The following is a 17,835-nucleotide window of genomic DNA, read 5'->3' as shown; positions in this document are numbered from 1 at the left end:
AATTTCTTCAGGATTTTCTTAAATTAGGTTTTCCTTTTAATTACCTAGTTATCCTTCAGAAACTTGGAACAGTCCCATTTCTTATCAACATATTCCTTGTCAATTATGCACAGGCTCAGGCTTATGGTGCCGAGGGTGATGCTTAAGTACAAGGCAACTGGAAGTTTTCCCCTTGGGTTGTGGGGAGTGTCAGGAATGCTAATGTGCTGTGCTCTGGGCTGAGCTGGTGGCTGAGGCAGGGGCCTCACTGAGCGGGGCTTGGGGGCAGGGCTGGGAGCAGATAAGTGGCTCAAGGTCTGCACAGCCTACCCCTGGGGGGGGAGGGAGAGTGGCTGGCCCCACTGGGTGACCTGGGGACCTGAGCGTTAATCTTTAATTTCTGTGATCCTGATAGACCCTTGCCTGCCCACTGGTTCTTCACACTGCGTTCTCCAGGGATTGACATGATGCTTCGCAAAACTGCTTATTGGCACTTTTTTCCCCCTTTTCTGTCTGGCTGCCTATGTCATTCATGCTGCTGGAGGTAAAATTAGGGCTGGAAACATTGCGTGGGCATGTTCTGATGAGACGTGGGCTGGCGTGTGGCAGGGCTCGTGCGTGCCGAGAGGCCACCTTGGTGCGGTGCAGGTCTGGAGTGTTCGCAGGCTCTCCTGTCCTCGCCTGGTCCTCAACTCGCCCTGGGGCTGCTTGTGATAAGCGCAGGTGGGCAGAGAGAGAAGTCCAGCTTCGCTGCCCGCCCTCCTTGGAACTGGACCAGAAGCCTGTTTTACACTTCGGACTCAAGCCCTTGACTGTTACTTTGACTTTGAACTATGTGGGTAAGTGGTGAGCAGTGGTAGGAGGAAGAATGGGGACTCCTCTTTGGTGTGGGCATCTGTGAGGGTGGGCCCTCTTTCCCAGCACAGAGACTCCCAAATGGACGGTGGTTCCAGTTTGGTCAAGGGCATGATTCTCCTTTCCCATTCTCACTTCAGGTTTTGAGTGTCGCCCTGCCAATCTGGGGCTCAGGTACATCCGGTCTGGGGCTCTGGGTTCCGGAGAGATGCCGCCTACTCCCCATTCTCAGTCACTGTGCTCCCTCCACCTTCTTCTCTCTCCTCAGCCACTCCTGTGCCCTCTGCTTTTCCTCAGCCCTCCTCAGGGGTTTTAGGCACCTGAGCGCCTGCTCAGCCAGCAGGGAAAGAAATCTTTGCGTGCAGAGGTTTGGACAGTGGTTTCCTCGGGTCTTTCCTTCTGTTTCCTTGTAGGTAGAGGGCAGCAGGAGAACAAAGGAAATGGAAATATACAAATAATATTGCAGTAAAAGCAATGCTGCAAGTCAGCCCATGCCTGCCTGCTTTGTCCTTGTCCCACTAAGGAGACTAATTAGGCACGATCAGGTGTAGTCATAGTGATTCACATCTGACAAGGTCTGTTAAAATGTCTGAGATTGGCTTTGGAAGGAGATGCAAATTCCATGCCAGCTCTGTTAGCCATGGGACTTCAGACGGATCATTTAGCCTCACTGAGCCTCAGTTTCCTCCTCTGTAAAACAGAGGCAGCCACAGACTCTATCTCATGAGGGACATGTGAGTAAAGCTCTGAGCATAGAGTCTGGCATAATATAGCAAACCTTCAGTAAACCTCGATGTGGGGCTCGGACTCATGAACTGTGACAACTATTCAGTTATGTGGCCGTGGCAGGCCACTTAAGTGGTCTGTGCCTTGTTCTTCCTATTTGTAAAAGCAATGCAATGTCGTCCTTCTATAACTTGTCAGGATGTGTGATGAGACACTGCATAACGGGCTATGTGATACATAAAAGCATGATTTTACCATTTTCCTATGGACCACCCTAAAACAATGCTGGTGGTCCCACACCTGTGCTTACCTGGCTGCAGATTTATTCATGGCTCAGAGATGTCTGTGGCTTTGCTGGAGGAACCAGCGCACACGGGAAATAGTGGGGAAGGCTGCCAAAGACAGAGGGGTCTGCCTGGACTGTCATCTTCCTTGCCTCACAAGGAACTGGGATTTGGTTTCTTCCTACCATAAGGTTCTTGCCGCTGGAAGGTGCTGAGTGCCCTCCTCCACTGCTCTCGTTGCAGTGAACCCTGGATAATTCATTCAATTAGGAGATTTTATCCCCCTTCACTTCTTGTCTCTGGTGTCTTCCCGGCCACCTAACGATCAGGGGGCTGGAGAGGGGAAAGGAAAGGAAATCAGGTTTGTCCGTTTTGTTTGATCTTTGCTCATTCTTGATCATTACTTCGAAAAAGTTGAAAGTATTGTTTCCAATCAATTTATATAGGTTTTTGAAATTGATTTCAATAGCCTACCAGAGCCCAGGAGTACAACTCTATCAATTATTGAGCCAGCAATAGAACAGGCGCTCTCTATAGATCCCGAAGGGTGGCTCTAAAGGGCTTCTAGTTTACATTTATCTTGATATGTATCTGTGACATGTCTCATCATAAATCCAGCAGCCCATCTGGTGAAGGGGACATAAGAACATTGTTCATGGTAGCAAATATGTTTAAATTTTTTCACAGTTTGAGCAGAGTCATTACCCTTGTCTATACTGCCATAAATTAGCTCTACCAAACATTGCTTCCCTAATCTCCATATCCACCAGCAATTTAGTCAATCCAGCTTGATCCAGGGTTCACTTTCATAAAGGAAACAAACTTCTGAAAGTGTAGCTCAATTAGGAAGATTCTATCAAGGCACCTGGAAGCGGCCCAGAATGCATTGTGTTTAAGGATAATTTGTCCTGGAACGCTGCCAGTCCACTCCATGGTGGGCGGCCTCTCTCCGGGAAGTTGTTCTTCTGAGTACTTGGGAAACGGCTAAAGTCCTCAGAAGTTAAGGGTCCCCATGTGGCAGTGGGAGATCTCTCTCTCTCTCTCTCTCTCTCTCTCTCTCTCTTTCCCCCCCCTCCCCCCCCCCCCCATTTCAGAGTCATGGCATTTTTGTGAAATCATATTCTAGACTCAGAAAGTAGGTCTTCTGTCTAGAAGGCACTTGCTAAATAAATGCTAGTTGAACAGATGAATAAATGAATGAGTGAAAGAAAGATGAAATGAGGAGATGAGTGACTTTTGATAGCAACAGGTAATGACTGATCCTTGGCCCCTATTTTTTTTTCCCAGTTGCTGGAGGTGAGGATGAGGTTACAAGGATCTCGGTCCCTCAGGCCAGGACTCACACTTTACTGGTGCTCCTCACAAAGACAGAGGGAAGAGGGAGTGGGTGACTGCTGTCCCTGCGCACGCGCACTAGGCACTGTTAGGACACTTTATATAGATTAGCTCATCGGTCCTCATGCCAATTCTGCGAGATTGTATTACCTCTACTTTACAAATGAGGAAATGGAGGCTCAGGGCGGTTGGGTTTGTTGCTCTAAGTCACACAGCTGGTTCCAAAACCAGTATTTTCCTTTACACTCTAGAGTGCTGCTTCTAACGCACCTAGTAAATGCAGGAAAGACCTGATATTTGGGAGTACGCAGGTTTAAACTTCCAATTGAAAAAGTTATATTCATCAATGTCCGTACTCCTGGAAAAAGTCACACTGGAGAGTGAATGAATAAAGCTTAGGTTGGCTTCCCACGCTGACTAGCTGCCTTCCAGAATCCAGGAGATTTGAACTTCAGGTGTGCACCAGCAACGGCTTTAGGCTCGTGGGCTATTATGACAGGTTTTGTTCATACTGCATCGATCTCTCGGAAGTCAGCATGTCATGACCTGAGCAAGAGTAACCAGCAGCAACAGTCGGCCTGTCGCTGTAACATGATGTCCCCCCATGGGAAGGAAATACCACTGTGTACTGAGCCAGAAGATCCATTGGGCCAGTGGCTGTATTTGGTCTCACATGCTTCGGGGCCCAGGGAACAAGGTAGGGGATAGGGTGTCGTTCTTGCTTGAGTCTGCCTTCTCACCAATGGTATATCTCCCACACTGGCAACTCTGAGATAGAGAAGCATGGAACCTGTCTCCACGTTGTGGTTCACCATCTCCTGTTAGAGAGGGTAAAGGGAAGGACAGGAGAAAGTGGAGGGAGAAAGAACAACCAGAGAGCACTCAATTGGGCTGAAATCCCCCATCAGTTACATAAAATCACATTCTGTCCTGAATCTCCAATCGTGAACCCATGTCCTGCCAGCTAATCACCAACCGCATGCCATCATGGTTTTGAGAAGCTAGGAATCCCTGGTTTTGATTTCTTTTAATTGTATTTTTATTGTAGATATGACATAATAACTACATTAAAGGAAATTTTAAAATGGACCCGGCAAACCGTGACAACTTCCACTTGTGCACAAGATCATGCTTGTTTGAGCTCTCTTTATTCCTGGTTTGCTCCCCTATGCCCCCCACTCCTCTTTTCAACTTCCTGTGGCGACGTTTACTCTCTCTGTGGTAGGCTGAATCTGTCAGACTTGTCACTGATTCCTCTCTCTTTGGCCCCTAGAGATCATGTGTTTACAGTTCAAGGAACTCACCGGAGTTTTGCCTTTAAGGAATAGTCCAGTTGTCTGGGTAAAAAAAGTAGTGGTAGCAGAACAATAATCATAATAATGGAAGTTAACACTCATAGTATTATATGAGTCCTCATTTAATCCTCCTCGGAGATAGATGGATGGATTATCCCTGTCTATATATAACAGCTGAAGAAACTGATCTTAAGAAGCTTGCTGAAGACACACAGCTAGTGAGTGGTGAAGCCAGAATGCAAATCCATGCTGTCTTGCTTCAAAGAGGATATAGAGGGGCACCTAGGTGGCTCAGCCGGTTGAGCGTCCAACTCTTGATTTTGAGTCAGGTCAGAATCTCCCAAGTGGGGCTCTACACTGACAGCTCGAAGCCTGCTTGGGCTTCTTTCTTTCTCCCTCTCCCTCTGTCTCTCTGTCAAAAATAAATAAAACATTTTTTTAAAAAAGAGAGAGAATAGAGTGAACACATATAATTCCATGCACGTGAGAAGGTGAGTCTCCATTAGTAATAAGAAACAAGAGTAGCAGAACAAGCTGGTGTGTTGTGGAGAGAGTCTAAACAAGAACGATTTTCAGGCACTTGCTCTCAGTTGCTTTTACTTCACTTGGAGTCTTATTCACCTTCATCTGGAACTTTCCTGTCTCCAGAGCAATGGCCACCAGCCACGTGAGACTGTTGAGCTCTTGGGATGAGACTTGTAAGGAAGGAGCTGTGCGTTAAGTGAAAAACAGCAGATTTCGAAGGTTTAGTGTGAAAAAAGTATGTCAAACATCTCACTAATAGGGATGCCTGGCTGGCTCAGTCAGAAGAGCCTCGGACTCCTGATCTTGGGGCTGTGAGTTCAAGCCCCATATTGGGTGTCGAGATTACTAAAAAAAAAAAAAAAAAAGTAAACTTAAAAAAATTCTCACTAATACTTTTCCAAATATTGCTTGTATGTTAAATTAAGATATAATATGATTATTCTTGCCTACTTATTTTTGTAGCATGCCTATTGGGAAATTTGACATTCTGTATATGACTTGTCTAGTATTTCCATGGGATAACGCCCCTCTACAATCACTAAATTTGCACATCTCTCCTGTCAGTTCTGGGGACCTGATAATGGGTTTGCCCTTGGAGTTTGACTTCTGGGTTGGTTTTGGCCGTTTGAGGCTTAAAAGTCAGCACTAGGCCACTAAAACCACTGTATCTGCCTTATTTATCTAAGTGAGGGCTGTTAGTACCCTTTAAAAGAGAGGACAAGGAAGACATTTTCTTTTGTCCGCTTGGCACCTGATTCCCTCTGAAATTAAATCTCTCTGATGAGAACATGGCAGCTCCCTTGTGATCCCATGATGGATCTTGTCTTTCAGACCGGGATGCGTGGTGGCAGAGCTGCTGTGAAAAGAGTTCTTTATTTTTCTGTCCATGGGCCAGTGATGGAATCCCAAGTTGCCTCTGAAATGTTTTAGGAAACCATGCAGACTGCTCACTGACCCTTTTGTCTGCTGGAGAACCTGCAGCAACGATTATCCTGCTGTTGTTAGCAGCCATTGCTGCCATAGCCTTCAGCCGTCAGGGACCCAGAAAGAAGTCACAGCCCGGGCTCTTAAGGAACTCAGGACACTCAGAGGGAGGCAGGCTCTCTGATCTATTAGGAAATGATCAAGAGCCAGATGGTGAGGCTCAGGCTCTAACATCGCAATGCCAGAGAAGGGGAGTGAGCTGCGTGGGCTGGCTGCCGTGTTCCTTCTGGAAGGCATTTTGAATGAAGGCGTTGGGCTTGAGGGGCAAAGGGGATTGGGGGCTGGTCCAAGGTGATGGTTGTATAGCTACAGGAAGAAATGGACATGACCCTGCCAAGGCACACATGTGGGAGGGGTGAAGATCTAGTCCTGGGGACCAGTTGCAGTAAAAGTCAGGGAGGTGGGGGGCAGGGATAAATGACAAGGAATTTAAAGCCTGGTTTTGATTAGGGGGAAGCCAATGGCATGTTACTGCTTAGAGACAGGACAGAGCCAGCTGATGCAAACCTCAGGTTTTACTGCTCTCAGGGGCCACCAGAGATTTTCTGATCCTCTGTTTGCCCAAGTGTGGAGGTTGGTACATTGGCACAGCATTGCAGCTATTTAATAAATAGTTACGTGGCATTTACTACGTGCTGGGTACTTCATTTTAAAATAAATACATAATTCTGCAATAAATGCCTAATTACATTATGGGAGGTAAAATTGTGTCCCACTTACAGTAATCCATTTATAGAAACATTAAGTGTGTGGTACGGTAAATGGCAGGCGATTATAGCAAAAATCTTATTTTTTAAAAATTTTATTATTCAATTTATTTTGAGAGAGAGAAAGAGAGTGTGAGCAGGGGAAGGGTAGAGAGAGAGGGAGAGAGAGAATCCGAAGCAGGCTCTGCATTGTCAGCACAGAGCCCGATGTGGGGCTTGAACTCATGAACCCATGAGATCATGAGCCAGAATCAAGAGTGGGATGCTTAACTTACTGAGCCAGCCAGGTGTCCCTAATAGCAAAACTCTTAAGGGTTGCCATAGTCCACATTACAGATGGGCCCCTGAGGCTCCAGAGGCCCCAGATCTTACCACGGCAGATTTATCGGGCAGTGGCATGAGGGTGGGTTGGAGGGTGGAGAGATCAGCAGTAAGGAGGCCGGTCGGCCAGCTCTTCAGGAGCGAAGTGATGGGAATCCTTGCACTGAGCGTTGAGTGGAGAGGAAACACAAGAGCCATTGGTTAGACTGCCGTTTAGGCAGCCATTGTATGTGTTTTTCTCTCTGTACACTTGGGTTAATCTGCGATGCACATTTGGGGCGCAGACTCCTTGTCTGTGTGGCAATAGTTCTGTATGGTGAATGCAAGCAGGCGCCAAGAGATGTTTCGTAACCCAATGCTGACGTTTACCGAGTGCTTCGACTCACTGCATCCCATGCTAAGTCCTTGGATGACCTCTTTCATTCCTCACAATAACCGCAGAAGGCATCTGCCATTCTTTCCCCCTCTTTTACAGATGAAGGAAAAGAGGCTCAGAGAGGTTAAGTCATTTGCCAAAAGTCACACAGCTGGGTTTCAAGTCCAAGTCTGTCTGACTGCAAGGCCTTTAGCAGTACTCGTGACTTTTTACAGCATCTTCTGCTGTTTCTCACGTTTCTTTCTCGTTTAACCTTGAGTATGGGTTTCTGTGACTTAGCTTGGAATTTGATTCATCTCTCCAAGCACCAGAAACAACAGATATTCACCAGACCATAAACCCCATTCCTAACCTCTGTGCAGCATATTTATGTATCTTCTTCTGTGGTTTATATCATCATTAAAGTGGCTCTTCTTGGCCCTTTAAGAAGCTAATTAATCACTAAATATAGATCACAACTTGTTCTTTTCAACCCTCTGCATGTTTCTTCCCCCCATTGTGTGATGCCATCTGGTGCTATGAGCTCATGCTTTTTGTGTTCCTTTTCAGAGAGCCAGATTCATCGCTCCCTATACCCAGAAAGCCAGTTAATTTCAAAGTTTGCATGCGTGGCTTTGAAAAAATTGGAATCTAATGCCTCCTTGTGGATTTCCACAGTATCACTCTTTAACATAACATCGCACGGAACTTGTGTCTTTACCGCCATCCACGTATATACGCACATATGTCTTTTCATCAATAGGACCTAATTTGTCTTTGGCAAGCTGTCAAGCAACTACAGGTCTTTCCCTGTGTGGTTTTTGTCAAGTTTCATTTTGTCAGTTTAAAATGTATGCTGTAGGAAGCCAGACCTTAATAATATAGGTCCCCCTTCGAATCTATTGAACTTTCTGAGATGTCAGCAGGACAAGTGTTTAAGAACGAGAAAATATAACAGCTCATGCGGGCCTCTGACGCTGCTGCTGATCTGTCCTTCACTCCCACTCTCTCTCCTAATTCTGCCTGGAATCTCTGATCAGCTTGCAAGGGAGTGGAGCGCAGGAGCTGTAGACTATTTTCTTGCAAGCTCAGCTGAGGGGCTCTGGGCTCGCCAGCAGGCTCCCAATCAGTGGGGTTGTTGAGTACTGCTTGTTACTGTCCAGTCCAGACCTCGTCACTCTCCATAGCTCCTTTCTTTTCTCGTTTCAGAGCGCTTGGCAGTTTATATTTAGCCTGGGAGCCTAGCAGGGAGGGAAAGGTAGTTTGGCTACGTGTGCACTGCTTACCTCACTCCTGGCACATGCCGGCTCCCCCTGGGGAAGCAGGGGGGGCGCTGGGCGGCTGCCTTCCTCCTTTCCGCAGCTCTTCCTCCTGCGATGGTGCCTGTGCCCAGCACAGGGCTGAGATGAGCCCTGAGAATGTCCCCAGCGATGTAAAAGGAACCGTATATTTCCCTAGTGTAGAAACTGTCCTAGTGCCAGCCCCTCTGAGTCTCAGAGAACAGCTTCCACTCTGTCCACACTGAACAGCTTCTACTGTTCGGTCTACACTCCATTTGAGCGTGAGGCAGCTTCTGTGGGAGGCAGGTAGGATGAAGTCTCTGAGTCAGCTATAGAGCCAATCCAGTCTCCAAATAACATCCTCAAAAATATGGGTAATATATAGAGACAAGCCTCAATTAAGTTTTGTTCCCAAAGAACACATGTTGTTAAGTACACACACACACACACATACACAAATGGGGACGCCTGGATGGCTTGGTCGGTTAAGCCACTGACTCTTGATCTTGCCGTTGTGGGTTTAAGCCCTGTGTTGGGCTCCATGCTTGGGCGTTGGAGCCTACTAAGAAAACAAACAAACCAAAAAAATGAAAAAAAAAATGTGCTTTTCACTTTAAATGGACAGTTTGCTTAATAACTCATTCTAACCACCCACAGAACTAAGATGTACTTCTAAAAGATTAAGGATTTCTAACTTTCCTGAGTGACTAGTATACATTTGCGTAACAGCCTATGTGTTAAAGCTCAGTCACCACTTTGCACTGTGGCCCTAGGCTAGTTGCCTAACGTTTCTGAACTTCAAATTCTTCTATCTATTCAATGGACTGAATCATACTTAATATTTTTTAATCTGGCTCATAGGGTTGTGGGTGAGTATCAAATAGATTTTGTCAAATGCTTTTTCTGCATCTCTGAGATGATCTTGCGGTTTCTGTGCTTTATTCTTTTGATGAGGTCTATTATATTAATTGATTTTCACATGTTGAAACAATCTTCATTCATGATATCAATCACACTTGGTCATGATGCACAATCCTTTTTATATGTTGTTGAATTCAGTTTTCTAGTGTTTGTGGAGGATTTTTGCATATAATATTCACAAGGAATATTTTGAAGTAATCTTTTCTTGTGATGTTTTTGGTTTTTGTATCAGGTGTAATACTGACCTCATACAATGATTTGGGAATTCTATTTTTTTTTTTGAAGAGTTTGTAAATGATCATTATTCTCTTTTAGATATTTGGTAAAATTCACTAGTGAAGACATATGGTCCTGGGCTTTTCTTCATTGGAAGATTTTAATTGTAAAGATTTTATTTTTAAGTAATCTCTATATCCAACACGGGGCATGAACTCACAACCCCAAGGTCAAGAGTCTCATGCTCTACCAACTGAGTCAGCCAGGCACTTCATCACTGGAAGATTTTTAGTAAGTTATTTACTAACTCAATCTCTACTTATTTACTAACTTAATCTCTACCTATTATAGATCTTTTCAGATTTTCTATTTCTATTTGAATCAGTTGTGGTAGTTTGTCATTCTATAAATTTCATCTGTGTAATCTAATTTGTTGGCATATAATTTTTTCACAATATTCTTTTTCAACCCTTTTTATTTCCACATTGGTAATGCCCTCTGTTTTCATCCTGATTTTAATAACTTGAGTCTTCTCTCTTTATATTTTGGTTAGATAAACTAAATTTCATTAAACTTAATTAATCTTCATGCCAATTTTTGGTCTTGCTTGTTTTCTCTATTCTTCTACTCTCTATTTCATTTGTTTCTACTATAATTATAGAATCTCTTTTCTTCTGCTTAGGGTTTAGTTTGCTTTCTGGTTTTTTTTTTTTTTTAGTTTCTTAAGGTAGACAGGTTATTGATTTGACATTTTGTTTTTTAATTTAGGCATTTGTAGGCATTTATAGCTATAAATTTTCCTCTAAGCACCATGTTAGCTACATCCCATAAATTTTGGTATGCTGTGACTTTGTTTTCATTCATCTCAGAGTACTTTTAAATTTCTCTTGTGATGTATTTTTTTAATCTTTGTTAAGGAGTGTGATTTCCAAGAATTTGTGAGTTTCTCAAATTCTCTTGATTCTAATTTCATTTTAGTATGGTCAGAGAATATACTCTATATGGCCTTAATAATTTTAAGTGTATTGAGATTTGTCTTATTACCTAACATATGGTCTATCCTAGAGAACATTCTGTGTGCACTCAAAAAGAGTGTGTGTTGGGGCGCCTGGGTGGCTCAGTCAGTTAAGCGTCCAACTTTGGCTCAGGTCATGATCTCACGGTTTGTGGGTTAGAGCCCACCGGGCTCTGTGCTGACAGCTCAGAGCCTGGAGCCTGTCTTCAGATCCTGTGACTCCTTCTCTCTCTGATCCTCCCCTGCTCATGCTGTCTCTCTCTCTCTCTCTCTCAAAAATAAATAAAAACATTAAAAAAAAAAGTGTGTGTTCTGCTGTTGTTGAGAAGAGTGTTCAAGAGAAGTGTTTTGTCTACTTGTTTTAGATGTTGTTCAAGTCTTCTATTTCTGTGATGATCTTCTGTCTCATTGTTCTCCCATGATTGGCAGTGGGATATTGACATCTTCAAATATTCTTGTTGAATTGTCTATTTTTCCCTTCAGGTTTTACTTCCTGTATCTTGGGGGCTCTGTTGGTAGGTAGGTGCATATGTGTTTATAATTTTATAAATTCCCAGGGGATTGACCCTTTTACCGTTCTAAAATGTCTTTGTGTGTAGAAAAAAATTTTGTCTTTAAGTTTATTTTATCTGATGTTAGTATGCACTTCCCATTTCTCTTTTGGTGATTGCATGGTATATCTTTTTCCATACTTTGACTTTCAACCTATTTGCATCTTTGGATCTAAAGTGTGTCTCTTGTGGACGTCATATAGGTGAATCATGTTGTTTTATTTATAATGCCAGTCTCTGTCTTTTGATTGGAGTGTTTGATCTGTTTAGATTTAATGTAATTCCTTATAAGGGAAGACTTACGTCTGCTGTTTTGTTATTTGTTTTCTGTATATTCTTCTATTCTTCCATTACTATCTTCTTCTGTGTTAAATAGATGTTTTCTAGTAAACTTTTAAATTCTGTTATGTTTTATTTTCGCTCTCTCTCTATCTAGTAGTTGTCTTGTGAATTACAATTAAGATCTTAATTTATAACAATCAAGTTCAGGTTAATACCAGCTGAATTTCACTCATATATAAAAGCTTTGCTGCTTTATAGCTCCATTCTCTCTCTTCTCCTTTGCATGGTTATTATCCTACAAATGACACCGTATGCTCCTCAACACAGATTTATAAGTATTGGTTAAAGTTTTGTGTGTTTTAAATCAGATAATAGAAAAAAGTTAGAACACAGATAGTATATTTATATTGTCTTTTATGTTTACCCATGTTGTGACTTTGACAAATGCTCTTTTTTTTAAATGTTTATTTTTGAGGGGGGTGGGCGGGGAGGTGCAGAGAAAGGGAGACACCTAAGCAGGCCCAGGCTTGAGCTGTCAGCACAGAGCCTGATGCAAGGCTTGAACCCATGGACCTTGAGATCATGAGCTGAAATCAGATACTTAACTGACTGAGCCACCTGCACTCCGACAAATGCTCTTTATTTCTTCATGTAGATTCAGTTTCTGTACTTTCCTTTCACTCAGAAGGACCCCCTTTAGTATTTCTTGTTGGACAGGTCTCTCAGTGACATATTCTCATATTTGTATAGCTGGAAATGTCTTAATTTTCCCTTCATTTCAGAAGGATCACTTTGTTGCATATAGAATTCTTGACTGATTATCTTTCTTCCATTGCTTTGAAGATGTCATCTCACTCCCTCTGGCTTCCATAATTTCTGATGAGAAATCATCTACTCTTTTGAGGAACCCTTACATGTGATAGGCTGCTTTTCTCTGGCTTATTTCAAAATTTTCTCTTTGGCTTTTGGGAATTTGATTATGATGTATCTAGGTGTGGCTCCCGTTGAGTTTATCCTGTTTGTAGTTCATCAAACTTAGATGTGAGTATGTATGTTTTTCATCACATTCGGGGAGCTTTTGATGATTATTTCAACAAATGTTCTTTTTGCCCCTTTTTCTTTTTCCTTCCCCCTGGGACTCCCATTATACTGACATCGGTGTAATTGGTGGTGTTTCACAGATATCTGAGGTTCTGTTTATTTTCTTCTCTTCTTTCCTCACTTTTTTAAAGACTGGATGATCTCAATTGATTTATCTTCAAGTTTGCTGATTAATTTTTCTTCCCCTCCCATGGATTTTTCATTTCATTTATTGTGCTTTTCAAGTTCGGGATTTCCATTTGTTTTTGTTTTTTTCCTTTTATCTTTACTATCTGATATTCTCTGTTTGGTGAGACATCATTCTCATACTTGCCTTCAGTTCTTTAGATATGATTTCCTTTAGTTCTTTGAACACATTTTAAACAGCTGATTTAAGATCCTTGTCAGGTAAGTCCAACATCTGGGTTTCCTCAGTGATAGTTTCTACTGATGACATTTTCCCTCATGCATAGGCCATGTGTTCTTATTTCTTTGTATGTTGTATACTTTTCTATTGAAAACTGTGTATTTAAAAGCTATTATGTAGCAACTCTGGAAATTAGATTCTTCTTCTTCCTCCCCAGGGTTTGTTACTATTTTGCGTTGTTGCTGTCGGTTTCTTTAGTGTCCTTCCTTAACTGATTCCATAAAGCCTCTGTTCTTTGTCATACGTGGCCCCTGAAGTCTCTGCTTGACCGGCTGTGGGTGAGGCTAATGGACAGAAATGTCCTTAGCTGCCTGGAACTAATGATAATGAGTCCCAGGCTTTGTGTGTTCGTTGTGCATGTCCTCAGCTCTGCCTTAGCCTCCGGTCCCCACTTACACAGAGCCTCAAGGTCAGCCTAAGGATGAATAGCAAGTGGACTGACAGTCTGAAAAATACAAACACAAGCTGTTAATACATTTGCAGCACGTTATCTGCTATTATTTTCACACTACATTGTTTGTTCTTTTTAAGCCCAGGCATTTTCTGACTTCTGTGTAAACATCTAACTTATGTGCCTTAGACCACACAACCACTGCCTTGGGCCCAGGATGAGAAAATAAGGGGGAAAATAAAAGAGCTTTGAATTTTGAGAGAATTGGTGGTTTCGTAAGGAAAAAAAAAATCTTCCCCAAAGCAGACAAGGTCTTGGGGTAGTTTCTCAAAGTGAGATTCAAGGACTGCCTGCCTCAGAAATAACTTGGGGTGTTTGTTAAAGTTCAGGTTCCTGGCTCAGTCCCAATTCTTTTGATTTAGAATGTCTTTGGTAGGGTCCATCCGGGAATCTACATTTTCTTATAACTTAAAAAAATGTTTTTAACGTTTATTTTTGAGAGACTGAGCACGAGCAGGGGAGGGGCAGAGAGAGAGAGCGGGAGACACAGAATGTGAAGCAGGCTCCAGGCTCTGAGCTGTCAGCACAGAGTCTGACGTGGGGCTCAGATGAGATCGTGACCTGAGTTGAAGTCAGATGCTTAACTGGCTGAGCCACCCAAGTGCCCCCAGGAATCTACATTTTTAAAAAGCTCCCCATTGATACTTAAAGTATACTACTGCAAGAGAAACTCTTTAGGGAAAATGGTCCTATAGGTGCCTTTACATCAGAGACTGGCTTATGAAACAGACGGTGCTCAAATATTAATTTCCTCCTTTAAATGTCGATTTCTACAAGAATTTTACTTTATTTCTTTTTTTAAATTTAGTTATTTATTTTGAGAGAGACAGGCAGCACGTGTGGGGGAGGGGCACAGAGAGAGGGAGCGAGAATCACAGCAGGCTCCGTCACAGAGCCTGACATGGGGCTCGAACTCACAAAACCATGAGATCATGACCTGACCTGAAACGGAATCAGACACTTAACCGACTGAGCCACCCAAGTGCCCCCTCTTTTATTTTAGATCTATAGTTAATTAAATTCCAGCAACTAGACATTTATTTGCATCTGTGAGGATTTTTTTTTTTTTTAGTAGCTGCCAGGGTTATCATGGGATTTAGGCTGAATCATGGAGCTCAGAAGATTTTGGGGGGAAAATAAGCCCATATTTATTTATGCAATAAAAGCATGTGTTGAGAGAGAGGGTGAGAGACAATACTAGATAAATCAATGGGTATACTTGCCCATTTCAAAAAAAATTTTTTTAATGTTTTTTATTAATTTTTGATACAGGAGAGACAGAGCATGAGAGGGGGAGGGTCAGGGAGAGAAGGAGACACAGAACTGGAAGCAGGCTCCAGGCTCTGAGCTAGCCATCAGCACAGAGCCTGGCGCGGGGCTTGAACCCACGAACGTGAGATCTGACCTGAGCCGAAGTCAGAGGCTTAACCCACTGAGCCACCCAGGCGCCCCCCATTTCAAATTACTGTGGCTAGGGCTGGACATGCAACCAGAAAAGGTAGGGAAAGTTTCTTCTTTCTCCTCTCAACTTTAATTTTCTTTTCCCTCTCTAGTTTTAGTATTACTCTTTCTCTTGGGACCCAGAATTTAGGTCAGTATAATTTGTACTGAGGAAATATGTCAGCTGCCCCGGGGGTGAAATAGGCTCTTCAGGGCTGTCTGGTGATTGAATCACCACGTAGAGAGTTGTCTTCATGGAATAATATCTTCTGGTTTCCAAATAACACACTTGCTAATGAACTTTTGATGCAGCCTGTTTGAGAGTTTGAGATTGGCTCAAGTTCAGACACATGTAATTTATCTGGGTTAACTTAAAATTTTAAGCTGATTTCCCCGCAACCACGTGTATACTTTTAGGCCAGTTCTCCTTGAGGGGTTTTGTGTTTAGTTAACACAAACTCAGTGTTGAAAAACAATTTGGGGAGTTTAGATCCTTAACAAAGTTACTACGTTCACAAGTGAAACACGATTGACAAAATTATTTCACGTTTTCAATGTATACTGCTCTGACTCTCCTGTGTTACGGAAGGTCATCAGGAGATTCCTTACCCCTCCCCCTCGTCAACCCAGTTTGGGACACATTTTGTGCTGTCAGTCTCCAGAATTCTATTACCCAGGCACAGACCAATAAATCGCATTTTTTATTTCCTTCAAGGTATTGCACAGCGATGCACGGCTATCAAGTACCACTTTTCCCAGCCAATCCGCTTACGAAACATTCCTTTCAATTTGACCAAGACAATTCAGCAAGATGAATGGCACCTGCTTCGTGAGTATTTCTGGGAAAGGGTCAGAGAGGAAATGGTGTCTTTCCGCACAAAAAGTATTCCCGCCAGCCCTCTCAGGTTTGAACGGAAAGATGTTGTGTGGATCCTACATGGACCTGCGGGCCCAATCCGACCTGGTCAGAGAGGCTCCGGGAGTCAATTCGCTAGGCTGCGGTCACAGCTTGTTTACAGATCGAATGTGTGAAAGTCAGGCCTGAGGCTTTGAGAGACGTGTGTGTTTCTGCCCTGGGGGCAAATGGCCTCCTGCATCTTTTCTTTACCACGTCATTGGGTATTAGGATCTGCTCTGCCACTTAGGTTAGTAAACCAGAGAGATTATACCTTAGGTACTCTCGGTTTTGTTCTGTTGTAGAATATTCATTTTAGCTAACATGTCTATCTCAGACGTTGGTATTTCTGTCAAAATATCTTCACGAGTGTATGTTGTAATTTTCTCAGAGGATATCTGGTATCAGAGGAGATCTCCATGATGGGAGGAACTGCTCTTTTTCACTGTCAGGAAAATGTGACAATCTAGAAAGGATCATGGCTTGTGACACTAAAGAGGCAGATATCTACCTGAAAATTGTTGATTCATGTGGCCAGGTGATAGATGACTCAGGAAAGCATAAACAAACAAAAACGAACAAACAAACCAACCTGATCCGAGGCTGACACCTTCATTTGCCAATGAAATAGGCAGAAAGGACGCGGTGACCTTGTTGGGTGGCCAAGGCCATTGCAGAAGACCAAGCAGAATCTCATTTTGTGAGGACGTCTCTGCAGCTGCAAAGGCTCTGTTTGGAGCTTCACACCCGTGCACGGAGGCTCCCAGAGCAGTCCCAATGTTACACATACCCCGACCGGCAGATTTAGGTCTTGGAAAGTCATAGGCTGAAATGTGGTTTATTCCTTAATCCTATGACTCCCTGCAAACTCTTTCTTGTTGGCTGATCTTAACAAGCATTTCTCAGCAGATCTGAGAGTTTTATCGAAGTGTTCCCACATCTGAATTCTTTATGAGCGTGTTTGGAGTTCTTTGTCTTAATCAACAGTCTAGAAAGCCACACAGCCACTGGGTTCTGTCTGGTGAGAAAGATAGACATAGGAACCTGAGGAAGAACATTACCTTTGTACTCAAAGAGTCCATGCCCTGCTGTTGCCCAGCAGGACAGTACTTGAATGTCCCCTTAATCCTCTTTGAGGTTCTTCTAGAAAGAGACTTTTTGGCATCTGCATGCATAGCCCTTTCTGAGAAAGTGATATTTGGTGATTTGTACCATGTTTACCAGATAAGCTTAGCATGTCTGGTACTAACACAAATCCTATGGGATTATATCTGAACCTTGTGCCTTTTGATGGTCATAGGCAACAGAATTACTACTTACACCACAGGGAATTTAGGGAGTTGAGATGCTAATGATGAACTATGATGACATTGTCCCTGCTCAGATGTGGATGTCTCCAAATGACTTATATATACCTTTGACATTAAACTCAGCCCCTTTAAATGATCACCGTCCCTGGCCCTTGGTCTGAGTGAGGTGTCAACCCTTCCTCAGCGAGGCAGCGATGCTCTGCTTTCATTTCGATGCTCTGAGCTGGAAATGGGAAATCCCTTTGAAGATAAATATCATGTGATATCACTCGTATGTGGAATTGAAGAAACACAACGGATGAACATAGAGGAAGGGAAGGGAAAATAAGATAGAGACAGGGGACAAACCATAGGAGACTCTTAAATGCAGAGAACAAACTGAGGGTAGCTGGAGGGGAGGTGGGGGCGATGGGATAAATGGGGATGGGCATTAAGGAGGGCACTTGTTGGGATGAGCGTTGGGTGTTATGTATAAGTGATGATTCACTAAATTCTCATCCTGAAATCATTATTACACTATATGTTAACTACCTTGGATTTAAATAAAATTAAAAAATAAAATTAAATAATATAAAATTAAATTAAATTAAAAAAAATAAAG

The 17,835-nt window shown here is 43.0% G+C and overlaps 1 protein-coding gene across 1 annotated transcript in view; it reads left to right on the top strand.

Annotated features, from left to right (window-relative positions):
• Nucleotides 1-502: 502 nt before the first annotated feature.
• Nucleotides 503-17,835, top strand: part of TMEM178A (transmembrane protein 178A) — a 29,339-nt gene continuing 12,006 nt past the window's right edge. The window contains exons 1-2 of the mRNA XM_029938548.1: nt 503-818; nt 15,745-15,858. Of these exons, the coding sequence (XP_029794408.1) occupies nt 503-818; nt 15,745-15,858 (430 nt within the window). The remainder of the gene's footprint in view (nt 819-15,744; nt 15,859-17,835) is intronic.

The sequence above is a fragment of the Suricata suricatta genome, chromosome 4, assembly GCF_006229205.1.
Source record: "Suricata suricatta isolate VVHF042 chromosome 4, meerkat_22Aug2017_6uvM2_HiC, whole genome shotgun sequence".
Taxonomy (NCBI): domain Eukaryota; kingdom Metazoa; phylum Chordata; class Mammalia; order Carnivora; family Herpestidae; genus Suricata; species Suricata suricatta.
This window is presented reverse-complemented; position numbering and strand designations above follow the sequence as displayed.